Here is a 17,168-nt window from a genome sequence, read left to right as displayed (position 1 = left end):
GTCCTTCTTGGAACAACAGGAAGTTCCCAGCATATGGAAACAAAGGTTAAGTGTCCTATGGCACTCAGTGATGATGGTCCTGTGGCCCCACCACCTCCACCTCTTTGTAAAGGAACTAACTGTAATCTGAAGCTTCAAATGGAACTAAGACTTCCTCCACTAGGTGGCAGTGTCTGATGAGAAAGTGTTAGTGGAGCTGGCCTGGAGTCAGAAACAGGAAGATGCAGGATTTGGGCTGAAATGGGGAAAAGTGGTTAGCACTAGTGCCTTAAAGCAAGAAGTTTGTAGGTTGAAGCTTGTTGGCCTTTCTGTGGAGGTTGGATGTTCTCCCACAGTCCAATGAAATGCTGCTTAGGTTCATTGGTGCTTCTAAATTGGCTGTAGGTGTGCATGTGAGAGAGTGCTTCTCTGTCTCTCTCTGCTGGCCCTATGATGGACTGCTCACCTGTGCAGGTGGACCACGCCTCTTGCCCTATGACAGCTAGGGCACAGGCTCCAGCCCTGTGAGCCTAAGCTGAATAAACAGTTAGCAAAAATGATCCATAGATGGCCTGAAATTCCCCAGTTAGCAGTTTGGTAGATAGCTATGACATGCTAATCCCATCCAGCAGCTGTATTCTACCTGTAAGCTGATCCCTGCTGAGCCAAAGCACTTTTTCATATACAAATTACAACCTTTAATAGAAACCTATTGGTCAGCATCTTATTAGCCTGCTGTTAGCTTCATTCCACAGAAAACTGAGAGAAACTAACAGAGTTGATAAAGAATAAAGAGAAATGTGCTGATTTAAAGCCTTTGAAGTGCTTCAGATGATCTCTGTCCACTTCTGTCCACTCATTCATTCATGTAAGCTTTCTAATGCAGCTTTGATCTTCACAGTCTGCTTTATGAAACTCATTCTAACCCTGAATGTCAGAGTGCTCCTCCTTCTCTTTCCCATCATTCATGCTGGCAGTGGAGGAGATTTGGATGTTGGACTGTGTTTTGGATGATGTGTGTATGTTTGTGTTGGACTGCTGTCTGTAAAGCAAACGCACATTTTGCTTTGGATTTCAGTGTCAGACAGACTTTAAGGTGGAATGAAGAGTTTGAGAGTTTCACAGTGAATTATCCAGTGGAGGATTTTTCTTCTTCTTTGAAGGTTTGAAATGTGAACATTGTTCTGCTAGAATGTTAAGGACAAAAGAGATATTTTTAATGTGTATCTGCTCATTAGATTGTCTTATGTATAAAAGAAGGTCAGCTTTGACACTAGGTCACATTCTGACAGGAAAATGCATGTTTTTTGTAGAGTATGAGCAACAGACAGAGTGAAACAAAGTTCAGACTGGTTGCCCTGGCAACAGACTTTAAAAGGGGGAAGTTATTGCAAGCTGCACAGGAAGTTTTAGTGCACAGGCATATTAATAAATCAGACACAGAAAAGAGGAACTGAAAAGAAGGAGTTTTGTTTGTAATGAAACTGTGTGTGTCACGTGTGACGTCTGAAGTGGTGATGGCATTTCCGGCTCTTTTTAGAGAACCGGCTCTTTCGGTTCGGCTCACTAAAAAGAGCCGGCTCTTCAGGTTGTTTTGTTGCTTTAATTAATTTATTATTAACAATAATATAAAATTATGCAAAAAAGGAATTACTAATGTAAAAAAAAGTGGTTTTATTTATATATGTTTATATATAAATATATGCGGTGGCCCCTAGAGACAAAACACGTACAAACTCCAAAAAGCACATACAAACTCCAAAACACATTTCTAGCATGAACTGAACTTCCAAAACAGAGCTACTTAGATCACTTAAATTACACAATTGAAAACATGAAAGCATATGTGTATTGTTTGTGTATTTATACACAAGCATTCATATATAGTCAAATAATTTAAAAAAAAAAATGTTTATTTACCTGTTACTACCACACACCAAATCCAGTCGTTGGTACTTGCTGGCTTGTGTAGCCACTAGGTAACAAAAGCTCAACACTGCCCCTAGCATCCTGGAGCACTTCTGTTGTCTTTTGTACGTGTTTTGAGTTTTTATGTGCTTCTGAGTTTTTACGTGTTTTGGAGTTTGTACGTCCTTCGGAGTTTGTACGTGTTTTTACGTGTTTTGGAGTTTATACGTCTTTTGGAGTTTTTACGTGTTTTGGAGTTTGTACGTGTTTTGGAGTTTGTACGTGCTTCAGGGTTCGTACGTGTTTTGAAGTTTGTATGTGCTTTGTCTGTAGGGGCCACCGTAAATATACTTTTATTTATTCACTCCACATAAAATGTAATAAATAAATCATATAATACAAAAATCAACTATTCACAACTATTTACATTTCAACTTTTAACTATTTAAATTTTCAGCTTTTTCCTTTTACAAATTTAAAGTGAAACAACACAAAACACTGCAAACCACAACACAATTAAATATAAATTATAATATGAAAACAAAAAGAAGATGCATATTCTCTGTCATATGGGCCTGCATGAATAAACTTTCTGAATCCTTTATCATCTGCAACTGAAAATAGTTGTGGATGATTACTATACCTTTCTAATGTTGTTGTCCCTGCCTCTCTTTCTCTCTCTCTGGCTCTGTTCCTGTGCTACTGAGTGTAACTACCGCCCCTCCCCCCTCTGCCCAGTGCAAAGAACAAGGCTCGCATGCTGAGTGAAGCGGAAAAAAAGTGCGAGAGAGAGGGTGAGAGAAAGAAAAAAAAAAAACGGCTTGCATCGTTCACATCAAAGACCCGACTCTAAGAGCCATTTCGTTCGCGACTGACTCATCACTAGTCTGAAGTACCGAAATAACACCATATAAGACACATGTTGAGCTTCAAATGTTAGAGATCCTGTAACTGTTTTTTGGGGCTGTGCAGCGCTCTCTCTTCCGGAAGATGATTGAAAATAAAGAAATATAAAATGTTTTGACCACTATGAGTCGGGTTTTCTCTGTTCTATGGGGACAAAAGAATCGGGGTTTAATAACAGTCAATGGACGAAACCAGAGAAGAAGAAAACAGACTTTACCATGAAGATCCTCAGTGTGGATCAGTATAATATCAGCCTGATGTCTGCAGTTTAGTGTCAGCACAACTTTCACATCATATTCATCTCAGCACAACTAAAACATGCTGACTGACCTCAGAGTTTCAAGTCCACACCCTGGACTCTCCAGAAAACCACAGAGATGCTTCACTCCTGAATCCTGCAGGTTGTTCTTAGTCGAGAACCAGGAGTCATTACTCAGGTCCAGCTGTCTCAGATGGGAGGGGTTGAACTTCAGTGCTGCTTCCAGATAATCACAGGTGATCTCTGACAAACCACAGTTCATCAATCTGTATAAAGAATGAAAGATGTAAGCTTATTAGAAAAAGTGTGAGCTTGAAATCATTCAGTGTTCAGAATGTAGAAGTTTAGAAAATGGAAACTCCAAACAGCTGAAGCAAACAGGAAGCAGCTTCAGCAACAGGAAACTGTGCAGAGTTTCAGACTATATGTCCTGATGCAGCCAGTTGGATTTTGGAGATTTGAATCTCTGTTCTGTGACTAAGTCCTTGAATCATTTCTTCCAGTTGGTCCAACAAGACAGACTAAGTATTGGACATGTGTTGTGGCTCCATTAGGGGAGCTTCTAAATGTGATGTGATGGCCCCTCTGGGTCTGTCAGGTCACAGGACTGAAGAGAGCTCAAACTGGGCACACAGTTGTTCCAGTCTGGACCAAAGACTCTATACTGGGACTGAGGGACTGCTTTGACTGCACCCACTGGGACTTTTTAAAGGCTCGTGTTCTCACTTAGATCATCGATTTCTACTTACATTTCTTTCTGGGAAAAATGGGGATTACTTTGGAAACAGGAAGTATTTTCCCCAATAAGCAGCCCTGGATTAGTAAATCACTCCAACATGTTCTCAGGCAGAAGAAGCTGTCTTGTTATGAGGGAGAGAAGAAAAAGATTGAGGCACAGAAACTTGTTGAAAGAGAGATAAAGCAGCTAAAATCAGGTGTAAAAGTAAAGCAGAGGATGAGCTCAATAAAGGACACTCAAGGCTGGCTTGGAAAGGAATGAAGTCCATGGTGGGGATGCAGAACAAGGAGCAAAGATAAATGTGATGCTGAATCAGCAGAAGACTTGGACTCATTTGATTCCAGCTTTGATATCATTGATGTCAATGAAGAGCTTTGTGATTGTAGCAAAGGGCTGGTAGCTCTGAGAGTCCCACTGATGAGGTGTTTGTGTGGAAATCTCTTAGTGGGACCAAAGAGAGAAAAAGCCCTGGTCCTGATGGTGTGGGAGGGAAATGATTGAAGTGTGCTGTGAGGAACTGACTGGGAGACTTTCACACATTTTCCAGTCCTCCTTGGAACAACAAGGAGTTCCCAGCATATGGAAACAAAGGTTAAGTGTCCTATGGCACTCAGTGATGATGGTGCTGTGGCCCACCACCTCCACCTCTTTGTAAAGGAACTAACTGTCATCTGAATCTTCAAATGGAACTAAGACTTCCTCCACTAGGTGGCAGTGTCTGAGGAGAAAATGTTAGTGAAGCTGGTCTGGAGTCAGAAACAGGAAGTTGCAGGATTTGGGCTGAAATGGGGAAAAGTGGTTAGCACTACTGCCTTAAAGCAAGAAGGTTGTAGGTTGAAGCTTGTTGGCCTTTCTGTGGAGGTTGGATGTTCTCCCACAGTCCAATGAAATGCTGCTTAGGTTCATTGGTGCTTCTAAATTGGCTGTAGGTGTGGATGTGAGAGAGTGCTTCTCTGTCTCTCTCTGTTTGCCCTGTGATGGACTGCTCACCTGTGCAGGTGGACCACGCCTCTTGCCCATGACAGCTAGGGCACAGGCTCCAGCCCTGTGAGCCTAAGCTGAATAAACAGTTAGCAAAAATGATCCATAGATGGCCTGAAATTCCCCAGTTAGCAGTTTGGTAGATAGCTATGACATGCTAATTCCATCCAGTAGCTGTATTCTACCTGTAAGATGATCTCTGCTGAGCCAAAGCACTTTTTCATATACAAATTACAACCTTTTATAGAAACCTATTGGTTGGCATCTTATTAGCCTGCTGTTAGCTTCATTCCACAGAAAACTGAGAGAAACTAACAGAGTTGATAAAGAATAAAGAGAAATGTGCTGATTTAAAGCCTTTGAAGTGCTTCAGGTGATCTCTGTCCACTTCTGTCCACTCATTCATTCATGTAAGCTTTCTAATGCAGCTTTGATCTTCACAGTCTGCTTTATGAAACTCATTCTAACCCTGAATGTCAGAGTGTTCCTCCTTCTCTTTCCCATCATTCAAGCTGGCAGTGGAGAAGATTTGGATGTTGGACTGTGTTTTGGATGATGTGTGTTTGTTTGTGTTGGACTGCTGTCTGTAAAGCAAACGCACATTTTGCTTTGGATTTCAGCGTCACACAGACTTTAAGGTGGAATGAAGAGTTTGACAGTTTCACAGTGAATTATCCAGTGGAGGATTTTTCTTCTTCTTTGAAGGTTTGAAATGTGAACATTGTTCTGCTGCAGTCAATGGACTAAACAAGAGAAGAAGAAAACAGACTTTACCATGAAGATCCTCAGTGTGGATCAGTATAATATCAGCCTGATGTCTGCAGTTTAGTGTCAGCACAACTTTAACATCATATTCATCTCAGCACAACTAAAACATGCTGACTGACCTCAGAGTTTCAAGTCCACATCCTGGACTCTCCAGGAAACCACACAGATGCTTCACTCCTGAATCCTGCAGCTTGTTGTTGTTACTCAGGTCCAGCTGTCTCAGATGGGAGGGGTTGGACTTCAGTGCTGCTGCCAGATAATCACAGCTGATCTTTGACAAACCACAGTAACTCAATCTGTATAAAGAGTGAAAGCTGTAAGTTTATTAGAAAAAGTGTGAGCTTGAAATCATTCAGTGTTTCATCATCTGTTCAGAGCTGAAGAAGGTTCAGAATGTAGAAGTTTAGAAAATGGAAACTCCAAACAGCTGAAGCCAACAGGAAGCAGCTTCAAACAAACACAACAAGAGAAAAAACTCTGAATGTTTCACATTAAAGTCGTACATTTCTCATAAAAACAGGAAAAAGACTTGAAAAAGTCGTGTTTTTCCTTCCAGGAACCACAAGGCTTCACTTTTAAAGGTGAAGTGTGAAAGAAATGGACATATTTGAAGTCCAACACCTTTTTCCAGTCACATTATTAAAGCAGACAAACTACAAGCTCATTTTCATTCCAACAAGTCATCTTCTGACCTGGACTAACAACACTGGTCTCTATGTGCAGCTGGCTGTGAGACCAGTGCTCAGGGACCGTCTACAAAGTGCAACACTGAAAGAACATCACACACTAATTTGCTTCCATCATCCAACCTGAAGAGGAAATAGAGAGACCTCCCCTTCAAAGTAAAAGCTGCTCCTTTTGGACACAGTATCAAAGAAAGTCTACAGTATAACATAGAAAAGACAGAACAAAGTTTTGGTTGTTTTTCAATTGTGCAGAAATGAAACTACACTAAGCTCAATTATGTGACAGACATTTCATCCCATGTCAGTTTGGCCTCATCCTTGGCTGGATTATCCAGCACACACTCTGACCACAGGCCCAGGGGCCACGCACAGCTGGGCTCCATCCAAGAGACAGGAAACAAACCAACACAATAATAAAAAGCACCATGTGATCTTCTTACATCTTCAAGACAAACATAGTAAAAACATGAGCATATTTGTTTCCTGATAAAATGATGTGACAGGTAGAACAGAGTAAAGTGGTGGTGTTACAGCCTTTCTCCCCTCTGCTGCCGAGGCTGTTAGTCTCTCCCAAACTCAGCTACAGGACTTCCAAATGAATGAAAGCAGCAGAAGTGGCTTTACAAATGAAAGAGGAAGCGGAGAAGAAAAGGAGAGGGAGGCCACCCTGACCATCACTCCAGCTGAAAACATCACACTTCCATTAAAGTTGGTGAGGAAATGTTGAGCAGGATGAGCTGCTGGCTAATCTGGAGGCTGTAGCAGCAGCTCACAGTCATCGTGGATTTCCACTCATAAAAAAGCTCTGGCTGCTTCATTTCTCATCTCATATCAGAGACTTTAAAGCTTCACTGAAGCTGTACTGTGATGCTTCCATATCCCAGTGAGGCCTCCATAATGATTTCAGCTGTTCTGTACACACACTGTGTGCCCTGTATGGCTCAAAGTCTCTGCAGCCTGTTTTTATCTGCTATCATCAGATCTTCATCATCCTCATTCACATCCCTCACACACTCTACAGCCTCATCAGCACTGACTTCATCTTCACTGACTGATGGAGCACAACATGAACCTGTGGAGTCTGAAACACTGTCCTGTCAAACATCTCCCCGTCACCACTCCACTTCTGTCAGCCTTTAAATGAACCCTGCTCAAGTCTGTCACTTCTGTTTGGAGCCAAAAGGAAAAACTGTTGTTCAGTCGTTTGGAAAGACGCAACATTTCTGAAAGCACTCAAACTTCTTCACATTTGTCTTCAAACACATCCTGAACATTTAGGAACTAAAGAAAGTTTCAAACATTAATCAAAGACATGAAATATAGAAAAACAACAACAGCCACAGTCAGTGAACTCACCTCAGAATCTCCAGTCGACAGTTTGGACTCTCCAGTCCAGCACACAGAAGCTTCACACCTGAATCCTGGAGGTTGTAGTTTTCACTGATGTCCAGCTGTGTCAGATGGGAGTGGTTGGACTTCAGAGCTGAGGCCACAACTTCACAGTGAGACTCTGAGAGTCGACAGTGAGTCAGTCTGTGATGGTAGAAAATATAAAATGTGTTATTATAAAAGCAGAAAATCTGCATTATAAATACAGACTGAATGTATATGAAGACAAAACAGAGTGAGGTCATAATCTGATGAATCTGCTCGTCACATCTGTGCTTCAGCTCCTCTTACTGTGTTTGACATGACACAACGATTGAGTCTCTCTCAGACCTGCAGACTTTTAATGAGAATCTTTGTTTGGCTTTAATCTGCAGATGAAGGAGGAAGATGGTGTCACATTTAGGCTTCCATAATGTCCACAGTCCGTCACTGAGATCTGATCCAGAGTCAGAGTGAAGACACACATTTGGACTGTTTCCTGTTTTGACTCCAGAACATTTTGAATGAGTTCAGCTCAGTGAAGAGTTCCAGCTGGAAAGATGATCTCTGTTGGCTACCTGCTGTCAGGTACAACTGATCACGTCCACACGCAGGAAAAACCTGCTGACTGTTACCAAACGGAGCAGAAATCTCATCACTGGACAATAATGATGAATGAACTCAGAGCTGCTGATATCAGATCTGATTTCAGGGGAACTAAACACAGAAATGACAGAAAGGAGAGAGAGGATGGAGACAGCAAAGAGAGAGCAAACACAAACAGGTGAGAGTGGACAGGTGACTAAGGTCAGCAACCAATCAGAGAGCTTCTGTTTGACCCACAGTCACTGATGATGACTGCACATAACCAAGCAGTGTGTTACTCTGATATCAAATATGGATCCTGCTCTTATAATAATGATTATCAGATGATATTATTGTGTTATTTTGTAGCTGAATAAGATGTTTGTGTGATTATCAGTGAAAGAAGCAGTGAGGAGGATGGAGAGAGAGAGAGGACAGAGGGTGAAGTTAGAAACACTAAAAGGATTTTTCCTGGATTTCATGGATGATTGGAGAGATTTCCAGCAGGACACTTAAACATGTCAATGGACGTCCTAAAGAACATATTCACTGATATGAAACGTGTCATTGAACAGGATTAATATCAGTGGAAACATGGTGGAAACAGCTGTGACTGCATGGATGTGACACACTTCAAATCTGTTCTCCACTCTTGGATTTGGGATCCATGGAGCTGCTGCTGAGTCTGTACAATAAAGAAATGGTGTGGAAGGTTGCAGCGTACGGACACAAACACTTTGTGGTTACAATCTGATTTTATTTTCAACATTAAACTACTAACCTACACTGATCAATGATGTTAATGATCACATCTGGACTCACCCAGCATTTCTGCAGTTCCTCACAGCTGGAATCAGTCTCTGTCGTCCCTGCTCTGATGTGTTGTACTTCTGCAGGTCCAACTCATCCAGAACCTCCTCTGACATCTGCAGCATGAAGGCCAGAGCTGAGCACTGGATCTCAGAGAGTTTCTTCGCTGATCTGTTCTCTGACTTCAGGAACTCTTGGATCTCCTGATGTATTGAGAGGTCGTTCATCTCCATCAGACAGTGGAAGATGTTGATGCTTCTGTCAGGAGAGACTTCATCACTGTTCATCTTCTTCAGGTTGTTGATGACTCTCTGGATGGTTCCTGGACTGATCTCTGTCTGACCCAGCAGACCTACTAAGAGTCTCTGGTTGGACTCCAGACAGAGGCCATGAAGGAAGCAAACAAACAGGTCCAGGTGGCCATTTTTACTCTGGAGGGATTTATCCATGGCTCGTTTAAGGAAATCATCCAGAGAGGACTCGTTGTATTTTTGTCCCAAAAAGTCCCTCAGCACCTCTGATTTCCTGTTGGTGAAACAGTGGAACATGTAGACTGCAGCCAGAAACTCCTGAATGCTCAGATGAACAAAGCAGTAGACTGGTTTCTGGAAGATCACACACTCTCTTTTGAAGATCTCTGTACAAACTCCTGAGTACACCGAGGCCTCTGTCACATCCAGACCACACTGCTCCAGGTCTTCTTGGTAGAACATGATGTTTCCTTTCTCCAGATGTTCAAACGCCAGCCTCCCCAGCTTCAGAAGAACTTCCCTGTCAGCCTCCGTCAGCTCCTGTGGACTCGTCTCATGTCCTTCATGGTACTTGTTCTTCTTCCTCTTTGTCTGAACCAGCAGGAAGTGTGAGTACATGTCAGTCAGGGTCTTGGGCAGCTCTCCTCTCTGCTCTGTAGTCAACATGTGCTCCAGAACTGTAGCAGTGATCCAGCAGAAGACTGGGATACTACACATGATGTGGAGGCTCCTGGATGTCTTCATGTGGGAGATGATTCTGCTGGACTCTTCATCACTGAATCTCCTCCTGAAGTACTCCTCCTTCTGGGCGTCAGTGAAGCCTCGAACTTCTGTTAGCCTGTCAACACATGTAGGAGGGATCTGATTGGCTGCTGCGGGTCGGGAAGTTATCCAGACGAGAGCCGAGGGAAGCAGATTCCCCTGGATGAGGTTTGTCAGCAGCTGGCTGACTGATGACTTCTGTGTGACATCAGACAGCAGCTTCCTGTTGGTGAAATCCAATGAAAGTCTGCTTTCATCCAGGCCGTCAAAGATGAACAAAAGCTGAGAGACAGCCAGCTTCTCTGCTGTGACCTTCTGTAATGTTGGATGGAAAACATGGAGCAGCTCCAGAAGACTGTACTGCTCATCTCTGATCAGGTTCAGCTCCCTGAATGAAAGCAGAACCACCACACTGACATGTTGGTTCTCCAAGCCCTCTGCCCAGTCCAGAGTGAACTTCTGCACTGAGAAGGTTTTTCCAACACCAGCCACGCCGTTGGTCAGAACCACTCTGATGGGTCTCTGTTGGTCAGGTAAGGCCTTAAAGATGTCCTGGCACCTGATTGGAGCGTCATGGAGGGCGTCCATCTTGGAAGCTGTCTCCAGCTGCCTCACCTCATGTTGGGTATGAACCTCTTCACTCTGTCCCTCTGTGATGTAGAGCTCAGTGTAGATCCTGTTGAGGAGGGTTCTACTTCCTGTTTCATCACTTCCTTCAGTCACACATTCACATCTCCTCCTCAGACTGATCTTATGTTCATCTAAAACCTGCAGACCAACATCTGCTGAAAGAAAGAAAAACAATGAGACTAAAGAGAAAGAAAACTCTTCAATGTCTGAACAACACAACAAGTCCAGTTTTCAGAAATGAGTCCATCAGCAGACAGATGTTCAGTCTTACTTTGTACACAGCTGCTCTGACTGGCTGTCTGCAGTCCAGCTCTGCTTCTGGATCTTTCTCCACACTGGGGACAGGAGGAGTCTCCTGATGAAGCAGACTGGTCCCAGTATGAGGAGATGCACTGTCTGCAGAACCAGTGTCCACAGCTGGCAGTGACTGGATCCTTCAGGACGCCCTGACACAAAGCACAGCAGGACAGCTGCTCCTCCTCACAAACACCACTCCTCTTCCTCCTCCTCTCTCTGTGAACACATTTCTTTATCACTAAAAACATTTACTGTCAGTGAAAAACATCCAGATTTGACCAAACTGCAGTTCCTCACAGTTCCTTTGATTTCATCAACACCAATGAGCTGCTCTTCCTGTCTGCCTGTCTCATTAAACACTGAGCGATGAATACAAACTCAACACTTCCTGCAGACTTCCTGACTTCACAATAAAAGCTTTCCATCAGAGAGAGACAGTTATGACTTTCACTGTTTTACAGCCGCTGTGTGCAGATTATCTGGGTCAGTTCACTCTGAAGCAGCTTAGAAGTGTCCGTGTAGAGCCGTGGTCTGACACACAGAGACTTCTGATTTTCTCTATTTAAACAAACATGATGACGATGAGCAGGTTTCTCTTCTAGTATAAACTCTGTGTCTCTCTGGCTGGCTCATGATGGCTTTTCAGGTTTTGTTTATGTTTTGCTCTCTCCTGCTAGCATCTTGCCTGCCTGGGTGGAGCTTGTAATGGCCTCTCGCTCTTGGTCCACACAGTTATGATGATTACACCACCTGTTGCTGATTCACCTGGGCTTACCGGTAACCATTTAACGCTGCGGCATGGAGCAGTTTGTCGCTGGGACATTGACCCTCCTGTGTTCATGATCTTGCTAAGAAATCTCTCTCCAAATTCACCAGTTGGATTAACTTTGTGTATACTTTGAGTATATATTCCCCCGGACCTGGTTACAGACTCTTACCTCTTACCGTGTGGAGAGCAGGACAAGAGTGACTGAAGAGGAGTGAGTGTGGACGCCCTTCCCTCTTTTCCCTGGAGCCCTGGACCCCCTCCCCAACTCCCTGTACATATATAGAGCACTGTGGTTCACCCCTTTGGTAAATAAACTGTCACCTTTTTGTTTGTCAGAACTCAGTCTGTGCTTGAGTTCCTCTGTTAGCCATGACATTTTGTTGGTTCTCTCTCTTCAGGTCCCTGTAAGTGTTTGATCTAAAACATTATCTTTATTCTGCTTTGATTGTTTTGTGTGCTGAGGGACATTGTTGCATGATCCACTTTTTGTTATCACTCAAATATCCTGATACTTTCAGAAAGTTGGAGAGCTCTCCTGGCTTGCTTAGTCTTTGCTCTGTACTGCAGTACTTGCATTGGTTTCACTGGACAAGTCTGCATGTGAATCTACAACTGATCTGACATTGTGGCACAAACACAGTAAACAAACACTACGAGCGCCTTGTTTCATGTGCAGTGGCTTTCTTCTCATTCTGTTACTGAACACTGTATGAAAAGCCTCTCACTGCCAGCATCCTTCCAGCCCCACGACAACAAGACCAACTCCCATCTTCACAACACCAAGAATTTTCCCCCTTTTCTTTGGAGAAACTGAGAAGCCAATAGGATTGTAGCTCAAACTTGCCCACAGTCCTGCTTCATCACTGCTCACTCCTACCTGTGTTGGTGCTCAGTGGACAGTCATGAATGCTAGCATGAATGCTAAATGTACTGCTGTGGATGATCAGCAGAACAAGATGTTGTCAGTTTGACTGTTTGCTGTATTTAAAGTGTTTTTCTCAGTTCGTCTGTATTCAAAGTGCATTCGGGGCTTTAGCTGACAGCTCTTTGTGCTAACAAACTAAACTCTCTTAGTTTAAGCCAACAGACTTCACCAAACACAAAGCCTGCTGCTGCCTCCATGGGTTAGCTTGTGTGACTGGTGTTTGCACCAATGAAATCTAAATCACACTAATGTGTCCTCCAAGGTGTTTGGTGGGAGCACTGAGTGAAACATAAGAGTTCTGGTAAAATAACAAACAGGGCTGTGAGAGCAACTGAAGTGATAAAAATACTGTTTAAAGATAAAAAACACTTTGATGTTCCCTCGTCACCTAACAAAGTCCAAACCCTGTGAACTATTTTAGCTTTAATAATTGTGGATTCAGGTATCATGAACCCATCTTTGGACATTTGTAATTAAATATTTTAAAACTCCATCAAAGACTCCTGATGTGGCTGTTTGGAGAAGGAAAAGAGGGACAAAGTGGAGCGTCGAGCTGAGGCTTCATTCACTGCAAACCTACAGTTATGTTTTCTTATTTCTGCTGTTTGCATGTTCACAGCTGAAATAAAGCTGCCTCTTTGACTTCATCCTGTTGTGTTTGGGTCCAATCCTGCCTGCCACACAGCGCTACAGGACAAAGTCTAAGATTTTTATCTTTTTAATGAATCTTTGGTCATATTTATCCAGGAAAACACAAACATGTAAAGGAGTCATCACAGGTCTCTGACCTCGTTGGTCCAGGTTCAGCACTGAAGTCTGGAGGGTGAGGTATGGACCAGTCACTCCTGTCAGACAGACAGCTGGATCCTGCAGACTGTGACCTCTGACCTCTGCAGACACAAACATGTTTTATTCAATGATCAATTCTCTGATGAAGTGATTGAAGCAGCTGTGATCACACAGACTGCAGATAATGCAGCTGTTTCCTGTCAGTAACAGTCCTCTTAGATTAGAGTTCAGCTTTTTACAGGAAAACAAATGTCCCTGAATGCAACAGTGAGACACAGTCTGCCTGTGTGGCTGTGATAGCTGCCGTTAGGAGCGCTCATGTGTTTGCAGTTAGACGAGGAGATGTTACCATCATGGACACGTTAACAAATCCTGGAGCATCACGTGGCACAAACACTTTGTGTTCCTGTCATCTGCAAGCAACAGGAAGTTCATTAATAAAGGCGGGATGGAGACGTGCCTGTGATGGTTCTCCTTCATCCAGCTGTTACACACATCTGGGCTCACACGACGAGCCTTTGTCTAATACAGCAGCTGCTCTCTGAACACTTTTCTGAAGAGGAGCTGCACAAACCTTTGTTTGCTTTCTAGAGCAGCGTATCAAAGTCAAACTACCCACTGCTAGCAGCTGTTTCTATCATAGTTTAGGATCCAGATGTGTGAGGTCTAGATTTACACCTCTGATTAAAATACATAGTTAAAAACAGCCAATTGAGTCCAAATGTGTCTTAAAACCAGATAAATTGACAGTTACAGATGAGCCTGTGTGTCCTTGGAGACACTGCTCTCCTACAGAGATGCATTTTAGAAACCAGGAAACATCAAAATCATTTAAATCAGAGAGTTCTTGTTACTAACAGCTCACCTCTCTGCAGCAGACACAGGCTGGGATTTAAAATTAATGCCTTGAGGATTGGACCAGTCACTCTTTAAGGACACAGAGCTGGATGGTTTCTGATTGACGCTAAAAGTAAGTGAACATGAAACATGTGTAACATCCAATGTGTCCAATACATTAAATAAAAAGTATAAATAAAGTATGTAAATAGTTTATTATTTAAATCGTTAAATTGTAAAAAGCTGATTAAAATTTAAAACATTTTAATACTGACATGAACTTACTTTTCGTCAGATGACTTTTTTCGCCTTAAATTACGAAAGAAATGCTTCACCCATTTGCTCTTAGAGGACACACCTCTGGGTGGAGGTCCAGGCTGGTTCCTGTGAATAATGATGGAGCAATGATATGAGTGCTGAGCTGTGACATGGAGAAGAGTCATGGACAGTTAGAGATGGTCATCTCACCTCTGAGCTTTGGTCTGGCTCTCATGTTCCCCACACAGAGTGGTTTTAGAGGGAGGGACTCCCTCCTCTCTGTCCTCACACTGATCCATGCTGCTCAATTCACATCAGCTCACACACACTTTCTACCTTCACCTGCAGAGGAAACACAAATCATTCATGTGCACATCAACTGAGAGCTCGTGTCTGATGTGTTGGACCAACATCCATCTGAGACGCAGCTTTCATCAGTTCACTACAAAAAGTGTCACAGAGCCCAGTTCAGCCTCCAAATCCTCCATTACTGTAGTCCTACAAAGCAGCAGGTCAAACATGGCTGCAGAGAGCAGCTTTATGTCAGTAACAATGTCCAGGACCGAGCTGACTGCTTACAGAGTTCATACTCTAACTGCTAGCTGCTCTGCTAGCTAAGCTAACTCAGTAACAGTGACTCTGACAGCAGTTACTGTGGAACAGCGGCCGAGCTCAGGACACATTCAGTGTGTTTAGTCTGAGTCCTGGACTCTGATTCAATGGATTCAATCCAGCTCAGAGTTTCATGTGTTCATCAGAATAAAATACATGTACTAATATAACAGAAGTAATGCTCTGAATGCAGGACTGTAATGGAGGATAAATAAGGTTTTTACAGCCTGAAAGAAACATTCAGTTCATATATTTAATGCATTTAATTTAATGCAGATCTGTTAAATGATGATGGGTATGTTAAGATAGTTAAAGAGCTCCTCCATAAAATGTACAACAATGTAACAATTGGCAATTACATACATAGATGGGTTTTTTTTTAAATTTAAAGTTAAAGAATTTTCAATTATGTTTAGTAAAATGAAAAGTAGACAACAGAAGGAATTTGAAAGTAAATTACTTTACAATATAAATAACTATTGTAATAGACATTTTATGTCAGAGGCTGATAAGAAATCCCTGTTGTCTTTACAGGCTCAATTAGATGATCTATACAAGAAAAAGGCTCATGGAGCTTACATTAGAGCTCGTGCAAAATGGATAGAAGAAGGTGAAAAAGTGCTTCATATTTCTACAATTTGGAGAAACGGAAGCAAGAAAAGCAATCTATTAATACATTGATCGTAAATGGGAAGGAATGCACAAATCATAAGACTATAGCGGAAGAAAAACATAAATTTCACTCAAATTTATTCTCCTCGAAATATTTAATCACTGATTCATTAACTTGTTTTGATCAGATTGAACCTTATACTCCAAAAATCGATTCTGTATTCAGAGAAATGTGTGATTCTGATATATCACTGGATGACTGAGATCAAGCCACAAACTGAAAATGGACAAAGCTCCTGGTCAGGATGGCTTGACTGAAATCTTTTATAAATTCTTCTGGAAAGAAATAAAAGAGTTTTTCTTCAAAACTATTAGCGAAATCATTAGTAATGAAATGTTGGCAACGACAATAAAACAATAATTCAAACGGTATTTTGGTTTTATTTCCCCAAAATAATTTTCGAGAAGCTCTGAATTTCTCATAAAGTGCAACTTTGAAATTTCCAAATTAAATTATCCAGTTTTCACAAACAGGTTTTCCAGTACTGGAAAAAGATATTAGCATATTTTTTCTCCACATACAAATTCGATTTGGAACAACAGATGTATACGATGAAAGAAAATCCATCTTTTATAAGGACTGGATGGATCATGGCATTTGGACGGTTTTACACCTTTTAGACAATGACGGAAATGTGTTAACATATAACAAATTCATAGATAATTATGGCATATCATGTACTCAGAGTAAATTCATTAAAGTTGTGAAAGCCATTCCCCCTGCAATGATTCAGATGTCTTCCCCAGATTGAACAACAACATGTCAACAACATGCTGAGCTGTGACTCTTCTTCCCTCTAAAGTCCTGGTGTTAACACTCACCCTGCATCAGCTTCACCTATTTTTAAATTGTTTTTACTTTTCAAACCGACGGATCATTTGAAGCCAACCATCCAAAAACTGCTTCAGCTGTGTTTGATGTTTATGCTACAGCCTGTTTACAATGTGTTACATACTTAAAAGGATAAATCAATATGAAGAACATGAAAGTAATTTGGGCTAAATGTGGAAGGAAAAATCTTCATTGACATTTAGTAGTGCTGTATATTGCTGATTATCCTGATTTGTTGTTTAGTTTTGCATTGTTACATAAAGATACATGTTAGAGGGATTTTTGGGTTGTTGGCGCCCTCTTGTAAGAATAATTAGATTGCAGATAGGGGGCAAGTGCTGAGAATTATTTTTTCTTCTTCCTGCGCCTTTTCATCCATGGGTGCAGTGTTATATTAATGGGAAGGAGGATCTGTATGTAGGAAACAAAACACTGTTGAACCATGTGTGAAATAAATAAATAAATGAAATGAAATATAATCAATATCAGATATCAGAGCAACAGAAACCTCGGTGATCAGGACGCTGGGACTGAGAACAGGAAGT

General features: G+C 42.0%; 1 protein-coding gene across 1 annotated transcript in view; it reads right to left on the bottom strand.

Annotated features, from left to right (window-relative positions):
* Positions 1 to 17,168, bottom strand: part of LOC308403400 (NACHT, LRR and PYD domains-containing protein 12-like) — a 309,314-nt gene that overhangs the window by 98,828 nt on the left and 193,318 nt on the right. The window contains exons 2-4 of the mRNA XM_080892773.1: positions 9,002 to 10,770; positions 7,583 to 7,759; positions 5,660 to 5,836 (exon numbers count right to left, since the gene is read on the bottom strand). Of these exons, the coding sequence (XP_080748899.1) occupies positions 5,660 to 5,836; positions 7,583 to 7,759; positions 9,002 to 10,770 (2,123 nt within the window). The remainder of the gene's footprint in view (positions 1 to 5,659; positions 5,837 to 7,582; positions 7,760 to 9,001; positions 10,771 to 17,168) is intronic.

This window comes from Rhamphochromis sp. 'chilingali', assembly GCF_963969265.1.
Source record: "Rhamphochromis sp. 'chilingali' genome assembly, chromosome: 1".
Lineage (NCBI taxonomy): Eukaryota > Metazoa > Chordata > Actinopteri > Cichliformes > Cichlidae > Rhamphochromis > Rhamphochromis sp. 'chilingali'.
The sequence above is the reverse complement of the archived record's forward strand: the minus strand, read 5'-3'. Positions and strand labels throughout refer to the sequence as shown.